The 12776-nt window shown below is 44.9% G+C and overlaps 1 protein-coding gene and 2 long non-coding RNA genes across 3 annotated transcripts; 1 reads left to right on the forward strand and 2 right to left on the reverse strand.

Moving 5' to 3' along the window:
• Window positions 1-3814: 3814 nt before the first annotated feature.
• On the reverse strand, window positions 3815-6417 carry LOC103981993 (uncharacterized). The gene is made up of 2 exons (XR_010486160.1): window positions 5977-6417; window positions 3815-4246 (listed from the first exon to the last, which is right to left on the reverse strand). It is a non-coding gene; the product is annotated as an uncharacterized LOC103981993 (long non-coding RNA).
• Window positions 6418-8586: 2169 nt separating this feature from the next.
• LOC135610530 (uncharacterized) lies at window positions 8587-10688 on the forward strand. The gene is made up of 2 exons (XR_010486161.1): window positions 8587-8905; window positions 9211-10688. It is a non-coding gene; the product is annotated as an uncharacterized LOC135610530 (long non-coding RNA).
• A 71-nt stretch (window positions 10689-10759) lies between these two features.
• On the reverse strand, window positions 10760-12764 carry LOC103982002 (probable xyloglucan endotransglucosylase/hydrolase protein 7). The gene is made up of 4 exons (XM_009398792.3): window positions 12494-12764; window positions 12311-12411; window positions 12028-12224; window positions 10760-11307 (listed from the first exon to the last, which is right to left on the reverse strand). The coding sequence occupies exons 1-4, from the start codon at window positions 12681-12683 to the stop codon at window positions 10908-10910; spliced, it is 888 nt and encodes a 295-aa protein (XP_009397067.2). The 5' UTR covers window positions 12684-12764; the 3' UTR covers window positions 10760-10907.
• Window positions 12765-12776: the final 12 nt, after the last annotated feature.

A 12776-nucleotide genomic window follows, 5' to 3' on the forward strand; every position in this document is an offset into this window, starting at 1 on the left:
TATCATGATTGAGGGGACATGGCTCAATTGTATTTCCTAACAAAGTTTTCGAATTATATGATTCCAACATGTATGTTATTTCTTGGATTAAGTGAAGTCACCAGAATTGGATGAATCTTTGTCTGCAAATCAACAGGTATGCTTTCAAGTCCCAAGTTTTCTGCCCATAGTTGTTGATTAAGGATATATATCATTTGTGCAGTTTAATTTTTACTTGGGTGAAACCAAGAAAGTTATGGAATATGTCTTGAGTATTCTCGTAATTCCTGGTTGCTGCAACCAAGACAGTTACCCTTTTTACATGTCTTGGGAAATGTTTGTAGGACAATCCTTTTTGCCAGCAAAACATTCATCATCATAAGTAAGATACATTACATGTGGTATATTGCCTTGAAATTTTTATCATTCTTTCCTGTTATGCTATCTGTAGTGGTTTAATGGACCAAATGGTTTTCAAATTCCTTTCTTTACTGTTTAATCATGTCAGCTCTGATCTCATTCTCTTTTACAGTCTTTTTGTCTGGATTTACTATCCAGAAAAGTACATATGTATCCCTTCCAGCTATTAGGATGCTTTAATTGATCTAGAACGAATTATCTTATCTGAAGACTTCCAGTTTACTATGCATATTGGCTTCCATTCTGTGCACTTCAAACAACCCATTTTAATGTGCATTGACTTTCCTTCCAGCTGTATATACCATGTATAGATGTTATCATATTAGCTTCACAATGTCCTGTGAACACTGTAGCCCTTCAATTTCTGTAAGCAAATAGTAAGCAAATAGAAGCATCATTTCCTTGTTGTGACTTATAAAGAGGAAAAATATGTGTGCTTTGACAATTCTTGGTTATTCCATGTACAATTGTCCATGCTTCTGCATGAACCTGTATGTCCTTGTAGTTTGTACAGAGAATTTATCAGTACATATTCATCACACAACCATGAAGTTTGTTTTAGTTACTTGCTTACATGATTAGTCATTTTTCTACATCATGCTCATGTTTTAGGTTAATCTTCAGCAACCTAATAATGTCTACAGAAGCTACAAGAACTTGTATGATTTAACCTTTTACTCATGTAATCTCCATGACCATTTTCCGAATGATTCTGTGCAACTCAACTTGTCTTGGCAACAGGATAATTGTTTAGCAGACCTTTTTTCATGTAAGAAGCTTGGAAATATTGCAATCACATCGTGGTATACTTGCAACCCAAGGCACCAAAAAATGTAAGGACGTGCTTCTCTGATCCCAAGGGTTGTTGATTCAGTCAGCTTGATAACTTAATGCTTCACAACATCGAAAATGATGTTAAAAATATCACAATTGATGCACTCCTCATAGTTCAGAATTTCCTTCAATGTACTTCGCCTTTTCTATTCTGTATTTTATGGCATATGCTAGGTTGATTTTAGATTGGATGTAGCATGATATGCCTTCTTCTGTAGATACAAATTAGAAAACTAGCAGAAGTTTCTTCTGATTGGAAAATTAATGCTACTGTAGCATTTTTAAGAAGTGACACACTAAATTACTTTGTGAAATTATATTATTCTGACTAGAAGAATTACTCTATATGATTCTTTTATACTTGAAAGAATATATGCTTCTCATATGTACCATATGGATTCTTCAAAAATTCTCCAATTAACTCTCTGATTTCTTAGCTAAAAGATCTCAAGTTTCTAGTCAGAATAATTTCACCAAGTAGGATCCATACAATTTGCATTCGCAAGCCTCCTGTGTTTTTTATTATTCCAGAAAGCATCAAATGAGTACACATATGCAACATCTGAAAACTCCTAATACATGTGGCAATCTCTCCTGGTCAAGATGCATTGAAAGCATTGAACCATATGATGTTAAGATTTAGATCCTTGTTTTTATATATACCTTACAATTGTTTATCACAGGAAAGGAATGACAGAATCAGCAGCTGCTGTTCTCGCCTCTATTATGTCATGATATACCAACAAAATATACTGTTCTCAACTCTATTATGTCAGCAGCAGCAAAGTTGTTACATATGAGATTTCTATCATATTATTGGCTGGTTCTAAGTATGAGAATTCAGATCCTCATGGGAGATCCATTATCGAGAGGGATCTACATCCGTCAAAATCACAGGTATTTGAGACTGTCATATGATTTTGATGGGCACTGTTGAGATTCAATCAAAGACGTAATGGATGGTTTGGTTGCGTCGTATACCTCCATTACTCGAGGAGATAACAGAAACTCAAAGTTAGAAGATTGAAGAAATAAATGGAAGATAGTTTGAATTTTGTGCATACTCAAGTTTAAGCTGTTTTAGATTTAATAGTAGGTGCATAACACGTAGCTTGATGATTTTTCTCAATAAAGTATCAATACATGATTGTTCCACCATAATACTTTGCTGTTCTGATTAGTTTATGGCAGTGACTTTTTGCATCTGCCGAGTTTACTAGTGACAACATGTAAGGAGTTTTATATCTGAACTTGATATGGTTGTCATCTTGACAAGGATGCAATTTTGATACCGTGTTTTACATCTGATGCACATGACATTTGGCTCTGAGCTGGTTTCAGGCTTTTAGAGCAACTGATATTTTTCGCCGCCGAAAGTTTGATCATGCTGTCCATGTGTTTTCTCATGCATTTTCTTCTTTTCTATTTTTTCTTTTGTGGTGTGACTGCATTTGATGCAAAGTCATTGTTAACATCAAAATACTATCCAACTTTTAGCAGAAGGAATTATGGAGATGGTGTTTGTGCTGCGAATAGCTTTTCTTTCTTTTTTTTCCCATCGTTTTCTTTTTGATGGTTCTCCTCGTCTCTTTCTTGATGGGACTTGAGATTCTTCTTGAATCATTATTTGGTTGGTATTTTTCTCATTGTCTGACAACTTAACTGGTGATATTGCTCAGTTACCTTTTCTTTATCTTGGTGGGGCAGAACCTTCGACGGTACCAGCCACCGAGTCTGACATTGTTCAAGCAGAAGGCAAAGGTATGTCTCATGCTGTTGCATTGTCGAAGTCTGTTCCATATCCTAGAAGAATATTTTGGACATCCTCATCGTAGTTTATTTCAATGTTCAAGCACATATATTTCTCTTACAGGGATGATGCTGCCTTAGGATTGTGTCTTTGGAGAAGTAGTTCCCAATGGGAGACCGGCATATCCCAGAAAGTTGTAGATGCTGGATCTGTATAAGGATCTTCGGCTGTGCGAGGAACTTCAAGTTGATCAGAGAATGGATCAGCAGGAGTTGGCACAGGATCATCTGAAGGATTAGAAGCTGGATTTGAAGATCTTCAGCAGAAGAAGGAAAGTATAGTTCCACAAGAGAAGAAGCAAGATCAGGATACAAAGAAAGTGGAGTTCGAAGTCGAAGGATCTAAAGCAGAAGCAGAGCGGTATCTCGGAACAGGTGCAAGTCAGAGATCAGCAGGCTCCGGACGAAGAAAGGACTTGTGCTCGCGACAGTTGACAAGAAAGTTGATGAGAGAATGAATCAGTGGTTCTTCAAGGAGAGTTTGGGGAACAAGAAAGGGAAGCTGTTGTGACTGATATGCATGCCCAAAAGGGACTTTGAGAGAAAGTGATGAGGTTGGAAGTATGGATCTTGGCCACTGAATGGAAGTGGAAGAGTGTCATTTTCCGTGTGCCATGGCCTGTAAGTCAATAATGCATCTTGGATGGTGACTCGATTACCTTTTGTCCACACAGAGAACTCACACAACCACATAAACCAACTGTGAACAGGGGTCGGATGCTTCACCATCGGTTTTGGGTTCATGTAGATCAATAGCAGGTGGTGCAATTAATGACAGCCATAAAACCCTTCTTCCACCTCATGCAACGGAGGGGAGAGGTTTCCGAGTTTGGTATGCACATGTAACAGCAGCAGCAGCAGCAAGTACACGAGGTTTGTGACAAACTATACAGCTATCAAATACCTTAATTGTGATCTTATGAGACTGGGAATCATGGAAGAAGAACCAATCCTAATCCTAATCCTAATCTATGCTTGGTTTGATCTCTCAGGTACTGACTGTTTCACTCGTAAGCTTGGATGGGAGCAGAAGCGGCGGTTGATCTGCTATACCAAGATGAGACTCGCCAGAGCGATCGCCTGCGCTGCTTCGGCATCCCGTTTGATGTCTCCATCTCCGACTTGGTCAGTATCTCCCACATGACCTGCACATCTTCGTATCCACACATCTGCACGTCATCGTAGAGCTTGAGAATTCCTCCACCTGCCCACAAGTGGCGAGCCCACCATTAGTTTTATCTTTCATGCAACAGCAGCCTTTGGGACAAGGCACTGTCCCATGTCTTGCACACCATGACATCTACAGCAGCCTGTAGTCATTCATTATCATCATCATCATCATATAGGGCATTTATTGCTCCTCCAAGTCAATTGGCATCAAGGATGATTGTGTCCCAATAGGATTAGGACCATATCCCCGAATCAGAATCAGATTCTCGTTCTTGGCATATTCCAAGAAGAGAGAGAGAGAGAGAGAGAACAGTGGATCATGGCACGCTACTGATGCTGTGCTTGTAGTAGGATCTGACCAGCCACATTTAGCTACAGCACCCCCCCTCCATCCGTAAACTAATAGGATGTTCTCATGATCCAGTTGGGAGTATCGAGTCATACCAACATAAAACCCTGTCACGACGAGAGTTCCAAGCGAGCAATCTACCTAACACCTAAGCATCATAATTCCTTCGGTGGATGATCACCCACCCATATGAAAGATGCAGCCGACCAAACCTATATTTTTCTTTTTCCCATCACTGCAATACTACCATATATTATTAGTACAATGCATATTATCTATAGTAATTACATACACCATATAGAAAATAAAAGCATTCATTTTTCAGTGAATGATGATGCTCTCAGCAAACACGCGTGACAATATTTTGTCCCGAAAAGTTAGGAGATGTTCCGATATGACATTTCTCTCCATCTTCTGAAAGTGCAATGCATCATTCATCATGAATCAAGTAGTCCTCATTAGAAAAATAAAGCTCAATTGCATTAATATATATATATATATATATATATATATATATATATATATATATATATATATATATATATATATCATCCCTCCATTTTCTCTAAGTTTTGGCTCGGCAGACGCACACACACACACGCATATATATAACCGATGAGCATGTTTCATGGTTGACTGTAAATCTGTTGACATTAATACCCCCTCAATTTACATATGCCTTCCTTTTAATAAATAATTTGTGTGTTTATTTCTCTAAGTTTGTGAAACAAAGAATCAAATGATAAATGATAGTGATGAGATATATTTTAATTATCGAAATTTTATTCTTAGAATTAATGGTAACAATAGTTGATGTCGATTAATCCGAGTTTATTGGACAGATACTATCGGAAGTAGAATTTATGAAGGATAAAGGGATATATTTGTAACACCAAAACATTTGAAGGGATATACATATGTATTGATATATAGTTGATTAGAATTTGGAGGGGCAAAATATAAATAGCAGAAGAGAGTCGAGAAGTCAGATGACTTAAAACAGGAAATTTTATATATAAATTCTTATTTATTTGATTTTTTGGGACGGTAAATCGAAAGCGAGCTGATAGATTGAACAGTTGCATTTGGCTGGATTGAGGAAATTGGAAAGAAGAGCAAGAAAGGGAAGTTATAATCTGTTGCCTTCTTGCAAGCTGAACTGGTGAAGAACCATAGGACAGATAGAGAGCCTGATATCTCCAAATCTACTCTGTTTCACTTTGAGAAAGGATAAGTTCTAAATGACACATCAGATGGCTATAGGACAGAAATTAGTCTCTCTTTACTCTTTAGTCCTTCCTGCCTTCTTCTCTCTGCTCTGCTACTGCTAACTTTCGAAACAGAGCATAAAGCAATATTAACTGTAGAACCACAGTGAACGAGAGAGAGAGAGAGAGAGGGGCGCTGGTGGTTACCGTGTTTTCGAGACTTGACGCGGAAGGAGACGGCGAGCCAAGCTCGCCTGACGGGGAAGACCACCTTCCTGCGCCACCAAGACATGACCTTGGCCCCTAACCTCCGCCGCCGGCTCGCGGGGTACGACCCCAGCCGCCCTGCTCCTGCCAGGCCGTCTCCCCTTGTCCACCACCACCCACCCCGGCGAACGCAACGCCTTCCTCCTCTTCTCCGATGAACACCCAGTTCCCACGCTACGGTGTGTGGTATGGTGTCGGTCGCTTATAGTTTTCCGGAGTCTCCGCCCAAGCACAGCCTTCGCCGCACGTTTCTCGTTTCCACCGCGAACCCGGCTTGCTCTGCCTCTGCCGCGACTGCTGCTCGCTCTTATTCTTCTTTGTTTCTGGTGGCTGTTATCGTCACACCCGCATCTTTTTGTTGCCACGGAGAGGATGGTTCGCCTCGTGTAGCATCCTTCGTCTCATCCGCGGAACCAAAGTAGGGTACAAATATCAAGTGCGGGGGCGTCGATCCCTTTCCTTCTCGGAATACCTACTCCTCAGCATCCGGTTTCCCGGTAGCCACCGCGATGTTGGTGGCCCCACGCGCCGGATGCGTGCAACCGGCAGCCGGCCGCCCTCCTCGTCCCCTCTCATCCCCTCTTCCTTCTCAAACACCATCATCCCTTCTGCGCGACCGGTGTCTTACTCCCTTCGACGGGGCCCACATTTGTTGGCCCGCCTAAAGCGTCGTAAGCTCGTGTTTGCTGTTATGGTTCCAACAGGATACTGACCGACATTGGGAGGAACAAATGATACGCCCGAACCCATCCCATCGTAACATACCGTGTTATAATTCTATATATATATATATATAGTAGTAGGGAGGATTTCCGGCATGCAGACGGTGTCATGGCGGGCCGCGAAACAACGCGTCAACACGCCATTGGTTGCTGCCGTCGATGGTCTCTCCTTTTCTCACGTGTCAAAATGCAGGTGGAAGGTCTCGGTCGCGTGCGTCAAATGAATGTATCAATGTGTTCGTTCGGGAATGCGACTATATATATATATATATAGGGATTGCAGTTTTCTTCCCGTCGCTCATGTTTTCAGCGTTGGCATTCAAACACCTTTTGTCGTCTCGTGAGTCGCCCACACAGGAGCACATAAATCTATACAAGAAGACTACGGTAGAGTGGCATTGGATCCTCTGGTTATTGTCATGTCGCAATTGGGGTGAGGCAGTGGTTGCATAAACCAGTTGTTGGACCCCATTGTCAATCCCTATCGAACCACTCACATCACGAACAATAAGTCCTCTTTTCTTTTCCCGTATATTGAATCACCATAATTGATGAAAGCATATGTCAGAGGTACAAAGAAGTATAAAAGAAACGCATCGCGAGGCCATGAACTCGACGTGTTCATATTTCCGGCCACAAGGCAGCACAAAACTTCTTCACGCAAGCTGGGGGAAAACAAGTAGAGTCACATCTCTCCGATTCTTCGGTTGTCTCGACTCTCAACAGCCTATCTAATGGAAGCAGGAGGAATTGGATTCAAACTGTTGATTTCTCCACGGCCGAAAGCTTTGAAGGTTGTGCGAGTTCAACGTGACGGCCGACGAGACGTGGAATGAACCAGTGCTTTGGGATTCGCAGGGAGGAAGCAGGTGAGACATCCTCGTGGGAGAAGTCACGTCTCTCACTCGGATTTTGACACGCTACCAATAGCACATCTCTTAGTTAGTAAGTAGCTCGACTACGTGGTTGCATTCGTTAACGGTGGAATTGTGGTGGTGTCAGTAAGTGACACGATTAAAGGGAGGATTAACAGAGTTCGGGTCTGTGTTCCGCGAGTCCATTTTCGTGTGGGATCTGGTTGTATAAAATCTGTAATCATACTATCTGTAATCAAATAAATTGGATCTAACAATATTACGATGTGTATCTTTTTTTGTTGTTCAGAAAATAAACCTTATCTGATCTACAAGATGATCTCCTTAGGTCCTAGAGGTCATGTCTATTTATAAGCGAGAGCAGAGGGTCTAGGATAAGTTATTAGGAGAGTTCCTCCCATCAAGGTTATCTCCTAAGGAATCTTACTTTAATATGAACTTCTTTTCTATTGGCCAATAACCATAATCAGAATCAAATAATATCTATAATATATCTTACCTAATTAAATAGAGTCACGTAATCTAACAGGATCCAACCCGCAACCAACAGTTATTCTAATTGCAAGCATCCAAAGTACATCATTTTTGTCGAGAGACCGCACAACCGTCGATCGGAAAGGAGGCCCGATGGCTACGTCAAAGTATGGTCCATGCACGAAGCTCATCCGACAGTGATTCCACAATGACCGCCCACCACCGAAAGCTTTTGTAGCCCTCCAAAGCACTTACTTGAAGATAAGCATTACATTCCTCTGTAACATCAGTGTCTTCCACTTGCTATGGTTCCACCAAAGAGCATACAACATTAATCGAGTCCCATGCACTCACTATGCCTGTCGAGCCTGTTAGCTCTGTTAATACTGGACATGATAAGTCCATCTAACTTTTCAATAGCATCACTGATATATATATATATATATGTGTGTATACATAACACTCGATGTAGACTTCATCTCTCCCTTATTGGCTTCAGCGTTCTTCGGTTGACTGTTGATCCGTCCGACTACCCTTCGTCTCCGTCTCTTCCACTTCTCCGTTCTACGGATTGGCTCCATGTCCCACCACCACCTCCTCTGTTTGCTGCTGACCAGGTTGAGAAGATCCAGCGTGGCTGCTGCCGCTCCTCGCCGCCACCGCCACCTACTGCTCGGGCTGACTCGATTTGGCCTCCGGCTTTTGTAATGATACGATGGTCTCGAAATCTCCCGCGAGGGCTGTGACTTTGTTCCGCCTTGACGCCAGCTTGTGGGCCGCCTCCTCATTTACATCATTGTAAGCACTTGGCGAATCCTTCCTCCCGCTCAACGTCGCCTTCCTCTCCGACGCCACATTCTTTTGCTCTGCCTTTGCCTTCCTCTCCGTTACCGATCTCTCCTCACGCTCCTTAAATTTGGGTTTCTCTTCTGCCACTGCCTCGTCTCCCTCGCCTCTACTCTCGCTCTCTGGCTGTAGCTTCAGCTTGGCTTCTCGGATTCTTTTGCTCTCCCCCCGACTTTCTTCATCCATGCTCACTTTTGTCCGGTCTTGTGCCTCATTGCCGATGACCTTTTCCCCTCCTCCTTGGGGGTTGACTGCAGTGATCGTGGAAGTGGCGGCAAGGGTTTCCCTCCTCTCCGACGTGGTCTTTGGATGACCTATGGCCTTCCCGAGTGGAAGACCAGCTTTCCCAACTGCCGGAGTCTCGGATGCTTTCACCGAGCTTGGTTTCAGAGACATGTTTCCTTTAGACGATGACGGCTCGCTTTTTGTTGCCCTTTCCTTCGAGTTGCTTGCTGTGGGTGGTCTTTGAAGCAGGAAGGATGGTGCTCGAACCTTGTTTACAGGTGTTCGAGGTTTTGCAGCGGAACACTTGTTTCTGCTGCTTGGGGTCTCGCCAGTTGGTGGCATGGCGCGAGCTCATGGTCGGCTTAAGATAGTTTGGTGGAGGAGGAGGCTTCTCGGGTATCGTAGGAAGGTGAATCCATTTGGTGGAAGATTTTGATGGTGATTCCCGCATTTTCATTGTTGTTTCTACGTGGGGTACTCGACATAAGGGTTCTTTCTCTGGTGCACTCCTTCCTTAGTTGCAGCCATGAGCTAATGCAGTACCGACATGCAACCCAGAAAGAACTACAAGTAGCATAACCGATCGAGCTTAAACAACCACAAAACAAAATTCCCATAGTCAAGTCTTTCAGTTTCATGAATCTCAAACAACGTTCGAACCACAGACATTATGCAAAGTTGTTCCAAAGTTGAGATGATGCCTTGTGGCGAGAAAGATCAAGACATCTGATAGGGGTAATAATGGCAACATGACGTGTCATGACGTCGGCCCCACCTGGGCGCCACTCTGTCCGAGAAGGAGGGCAATAATGCTGACTCGACATGCGCTGATGTCGTCCGCTCTCAGACAACGACTCCGACCCCGCGCTTGACCAAGGCAAAGGAGGACCACGACCGAAGCTCGCCCATACCCTACGGCAACTCAGTTCTCCACGCAACGTCTATAGCAACGTCAGACGCCATCAGAGATACGATCCTGCCCCCCGCAGGCAGGCACATCAGGTAACACTTAATCACCCTATAAATGCCCCCGAGTTCGAAACGAAAGGGGGAGGACACTTCTTCACCAGAAAAACTCCCTTTCACATCATCTGACTTGATCGTCGGAGGGGTCGGGCCGAGCTTCCGACCCGGCCTGTGTGCAGGAACAAGGGCGATGTCGCACCTTCCCGGCACCGCGAGGAGGCTTCACCCCCATGCTATATCCCATTCGGACCACTGTGATCGACCGCCCCAGCTGCCCCGAGGAGCGCCGCGCCGGATCCCCGCGCATTCGGACCCGAACCAAGCCGTGTCAGCCCCGAGGCCACGGCTCAAAGTTGTTTCCGGCAACAACATCCTTCTCGTGAAATCCTCGGATGAAGATTACATAGGCTCAGAAGATGATGATGATGGCTTCTCTTGGTGTGAATGTAAAGCAACAGACGGTAGAAGGTGGTGAGAGAGCGAAGACCGGAGATGACTCGGGGCTTTCGCTTGGAATGGTCAATGATAGTTTTCAGGTTGGCTACTCCCCATGTTATAATCTGTGGGGAGGCGGGGGCGAGGGGTTGACCAAGTCAACGAAATTGATGTGGAACATTGTCAACGCATGGTCTCAATTTGGGAGCTCTCATCGCATAAAACCACAACAGGCTAAAGTTCCTTACATCAATCCATCATATTATTCTCTGGTCCTGCTCACCCACACACACACACACACACGCAGGCCACTTCAGCTTCGTCTCCTTCAGTAGCCAGCCAAGCATTCTGGGGGCGGGACCGGGTAACGAGTCCGATCAGTACAGTAGTCGTAGACGAGGTGGTTCACCCTCACCCAACGATACGCCCTGGCCTGAGCCGCGTTGAGCTGCTGGAACGAGGGAGCCTCCCACCAGTTAGCCGCCGTGGTGGCGCAGCTGCCGAGGCCGCCAGCTGGAGCAGCGCACGCCGCCTCGATGTCGAAATCCTTGTAGTAGGCGCGGAACGGCGCTTTGCCCCAATCGATCTTCTCGAGGCCGCCCCTCGTCGCCCAGTCGTCGCCGTTCCACAGCGTGGAGTAGATCCCCATGGGCTGCGCGTCGGGGTACGCCACCCCGCGTGCTCGGTTGTTCTTGTACACTCTGATGGGAATGGCATCGACGAAAAAGCTGCACCACGAGAGTCAAGTGGGTTGATGTTTCATGTGGTGGTGAAGACATGGTGACGCATAAACAGAGCGTTCTACATTACCGAAGGGAATATGAAAAGCACCCTTCTTTTGTTTGTTTTGGTGTATTATATGTTCGAGCATCGATAGAGATTCCATTCCGAGCTAAAAATAAGCCAGTGGAAATATTCTCGTGATAGTTTAGCAGGCCATATATAAAAGTAAAATTAATCTAATATCACCATGCAGAAGGAAGCAGGTGGAGGCAACCCTTTTCGCCTGTCCTCTTTTGGTGATGGCATCCTTCCTCTCTGGGCTGTCTCTCTTTTCGTGAGTGACGCAACGAATGGGTGCCCCTTGCTTCCGACGCAGAGCCTTGAGGTGCTAATAATGCTGCCAAAGTGCAGCACAGCCTTTGTCGTAACCTGCTATTATTGCTTGTGCTTCTTTGCGGACTGGATCAGGTGATGTTCTTCCTCTCATGATCGATACATTTCAGGTGGGTCCTCTTCCTGTTTTCCTCAGAAAGGAGGGCACCTCTGAACCAAGTCATGTCTCAGAGAAACCAAACAGGTCGTAGCTTTATGACGTAGGGTTGATGAAGTGGGAAAGTATCTAATACTTGCAAATCAGGTTGTAGCTTGATGACATTGATTTTTATGGTTCTCTTCTTCTTGTAAGCCTAGTGGTAGTAGCAGTAGCAGAGGTATGGAATACTCACACAACGTGGTGGTGATTCCACAGGATGGAGTAGGTGTGGAAGTCTGCGGATGGATCAAACCAGAGGTTCACCCTCTGCTCTCTGTCTCCCTTCCCGTGCGCGTACACGTTGGTCTGAACCGTGTATGGCTGCCCCGACCTGTTCCCCAAGAACTCAAAATCTAGCTCATCTCGTATGGCATCCGTCTCCGAACTCAGCTGCAAAGAAATCCTCCACCGGTTTGTCGTTAGCCACGCACGGCGTATGAAAGCAAGAGAAGGGTTAGAATGAGCAGAGAACTCACGTAGAAAGCTGTTACTGTGCCTGCAGAATCCCCGGAGATGAGCTTGATCTTCATGCTCACATGCCCGAACATTAACTTATTCTTCGAAGCAAATCCACAACCTTTTTACGAGCCGCCATCGTTTTCAGGATCGATGAGGACCGGGGAAACCGAAGAGGAGGGGAATGTGGATAAGATACATACCGGAGGATCGATCGAGGAGGAGTTGTATCGCAGCGCCACCACCGGTCGGTGAGACGTGGGAATCAGCCCACGTTACGTGGAAATCTCGCGCGAAGTCTGCAGGCCTCGCCATGGACGGAGGAAGCTGAGAGAGCAGAGGCAGAAGAGAGAAGACAGCAGCACGGAAGAAGGCTGTCTTGGCCATGGCCATTCCCGTTGAGCTTGGGTGGGATCGCTTGGGCTTGCGGCAATCGAGTGGTGCGTGGTTCACGTACTTATAGCCGGGAGAGTACAACTTGTTAAT

This window comes from Musa acuminata, chromosome BXJ2-4 (assembly GCF_036884655.1).
Source record: "Musa acuminata AAA Group cultivar baxijiao chromosome BXJ2-4, Cavendish_Baxijiao_AAA, whole genome shotgun sequence".
Lineage (NCBI taxonomy): Eukaryota > Viridiplantae > Streptophyta > Magnoliopsida > Zingiberales > Musaceae > Musa > Musa acuminata.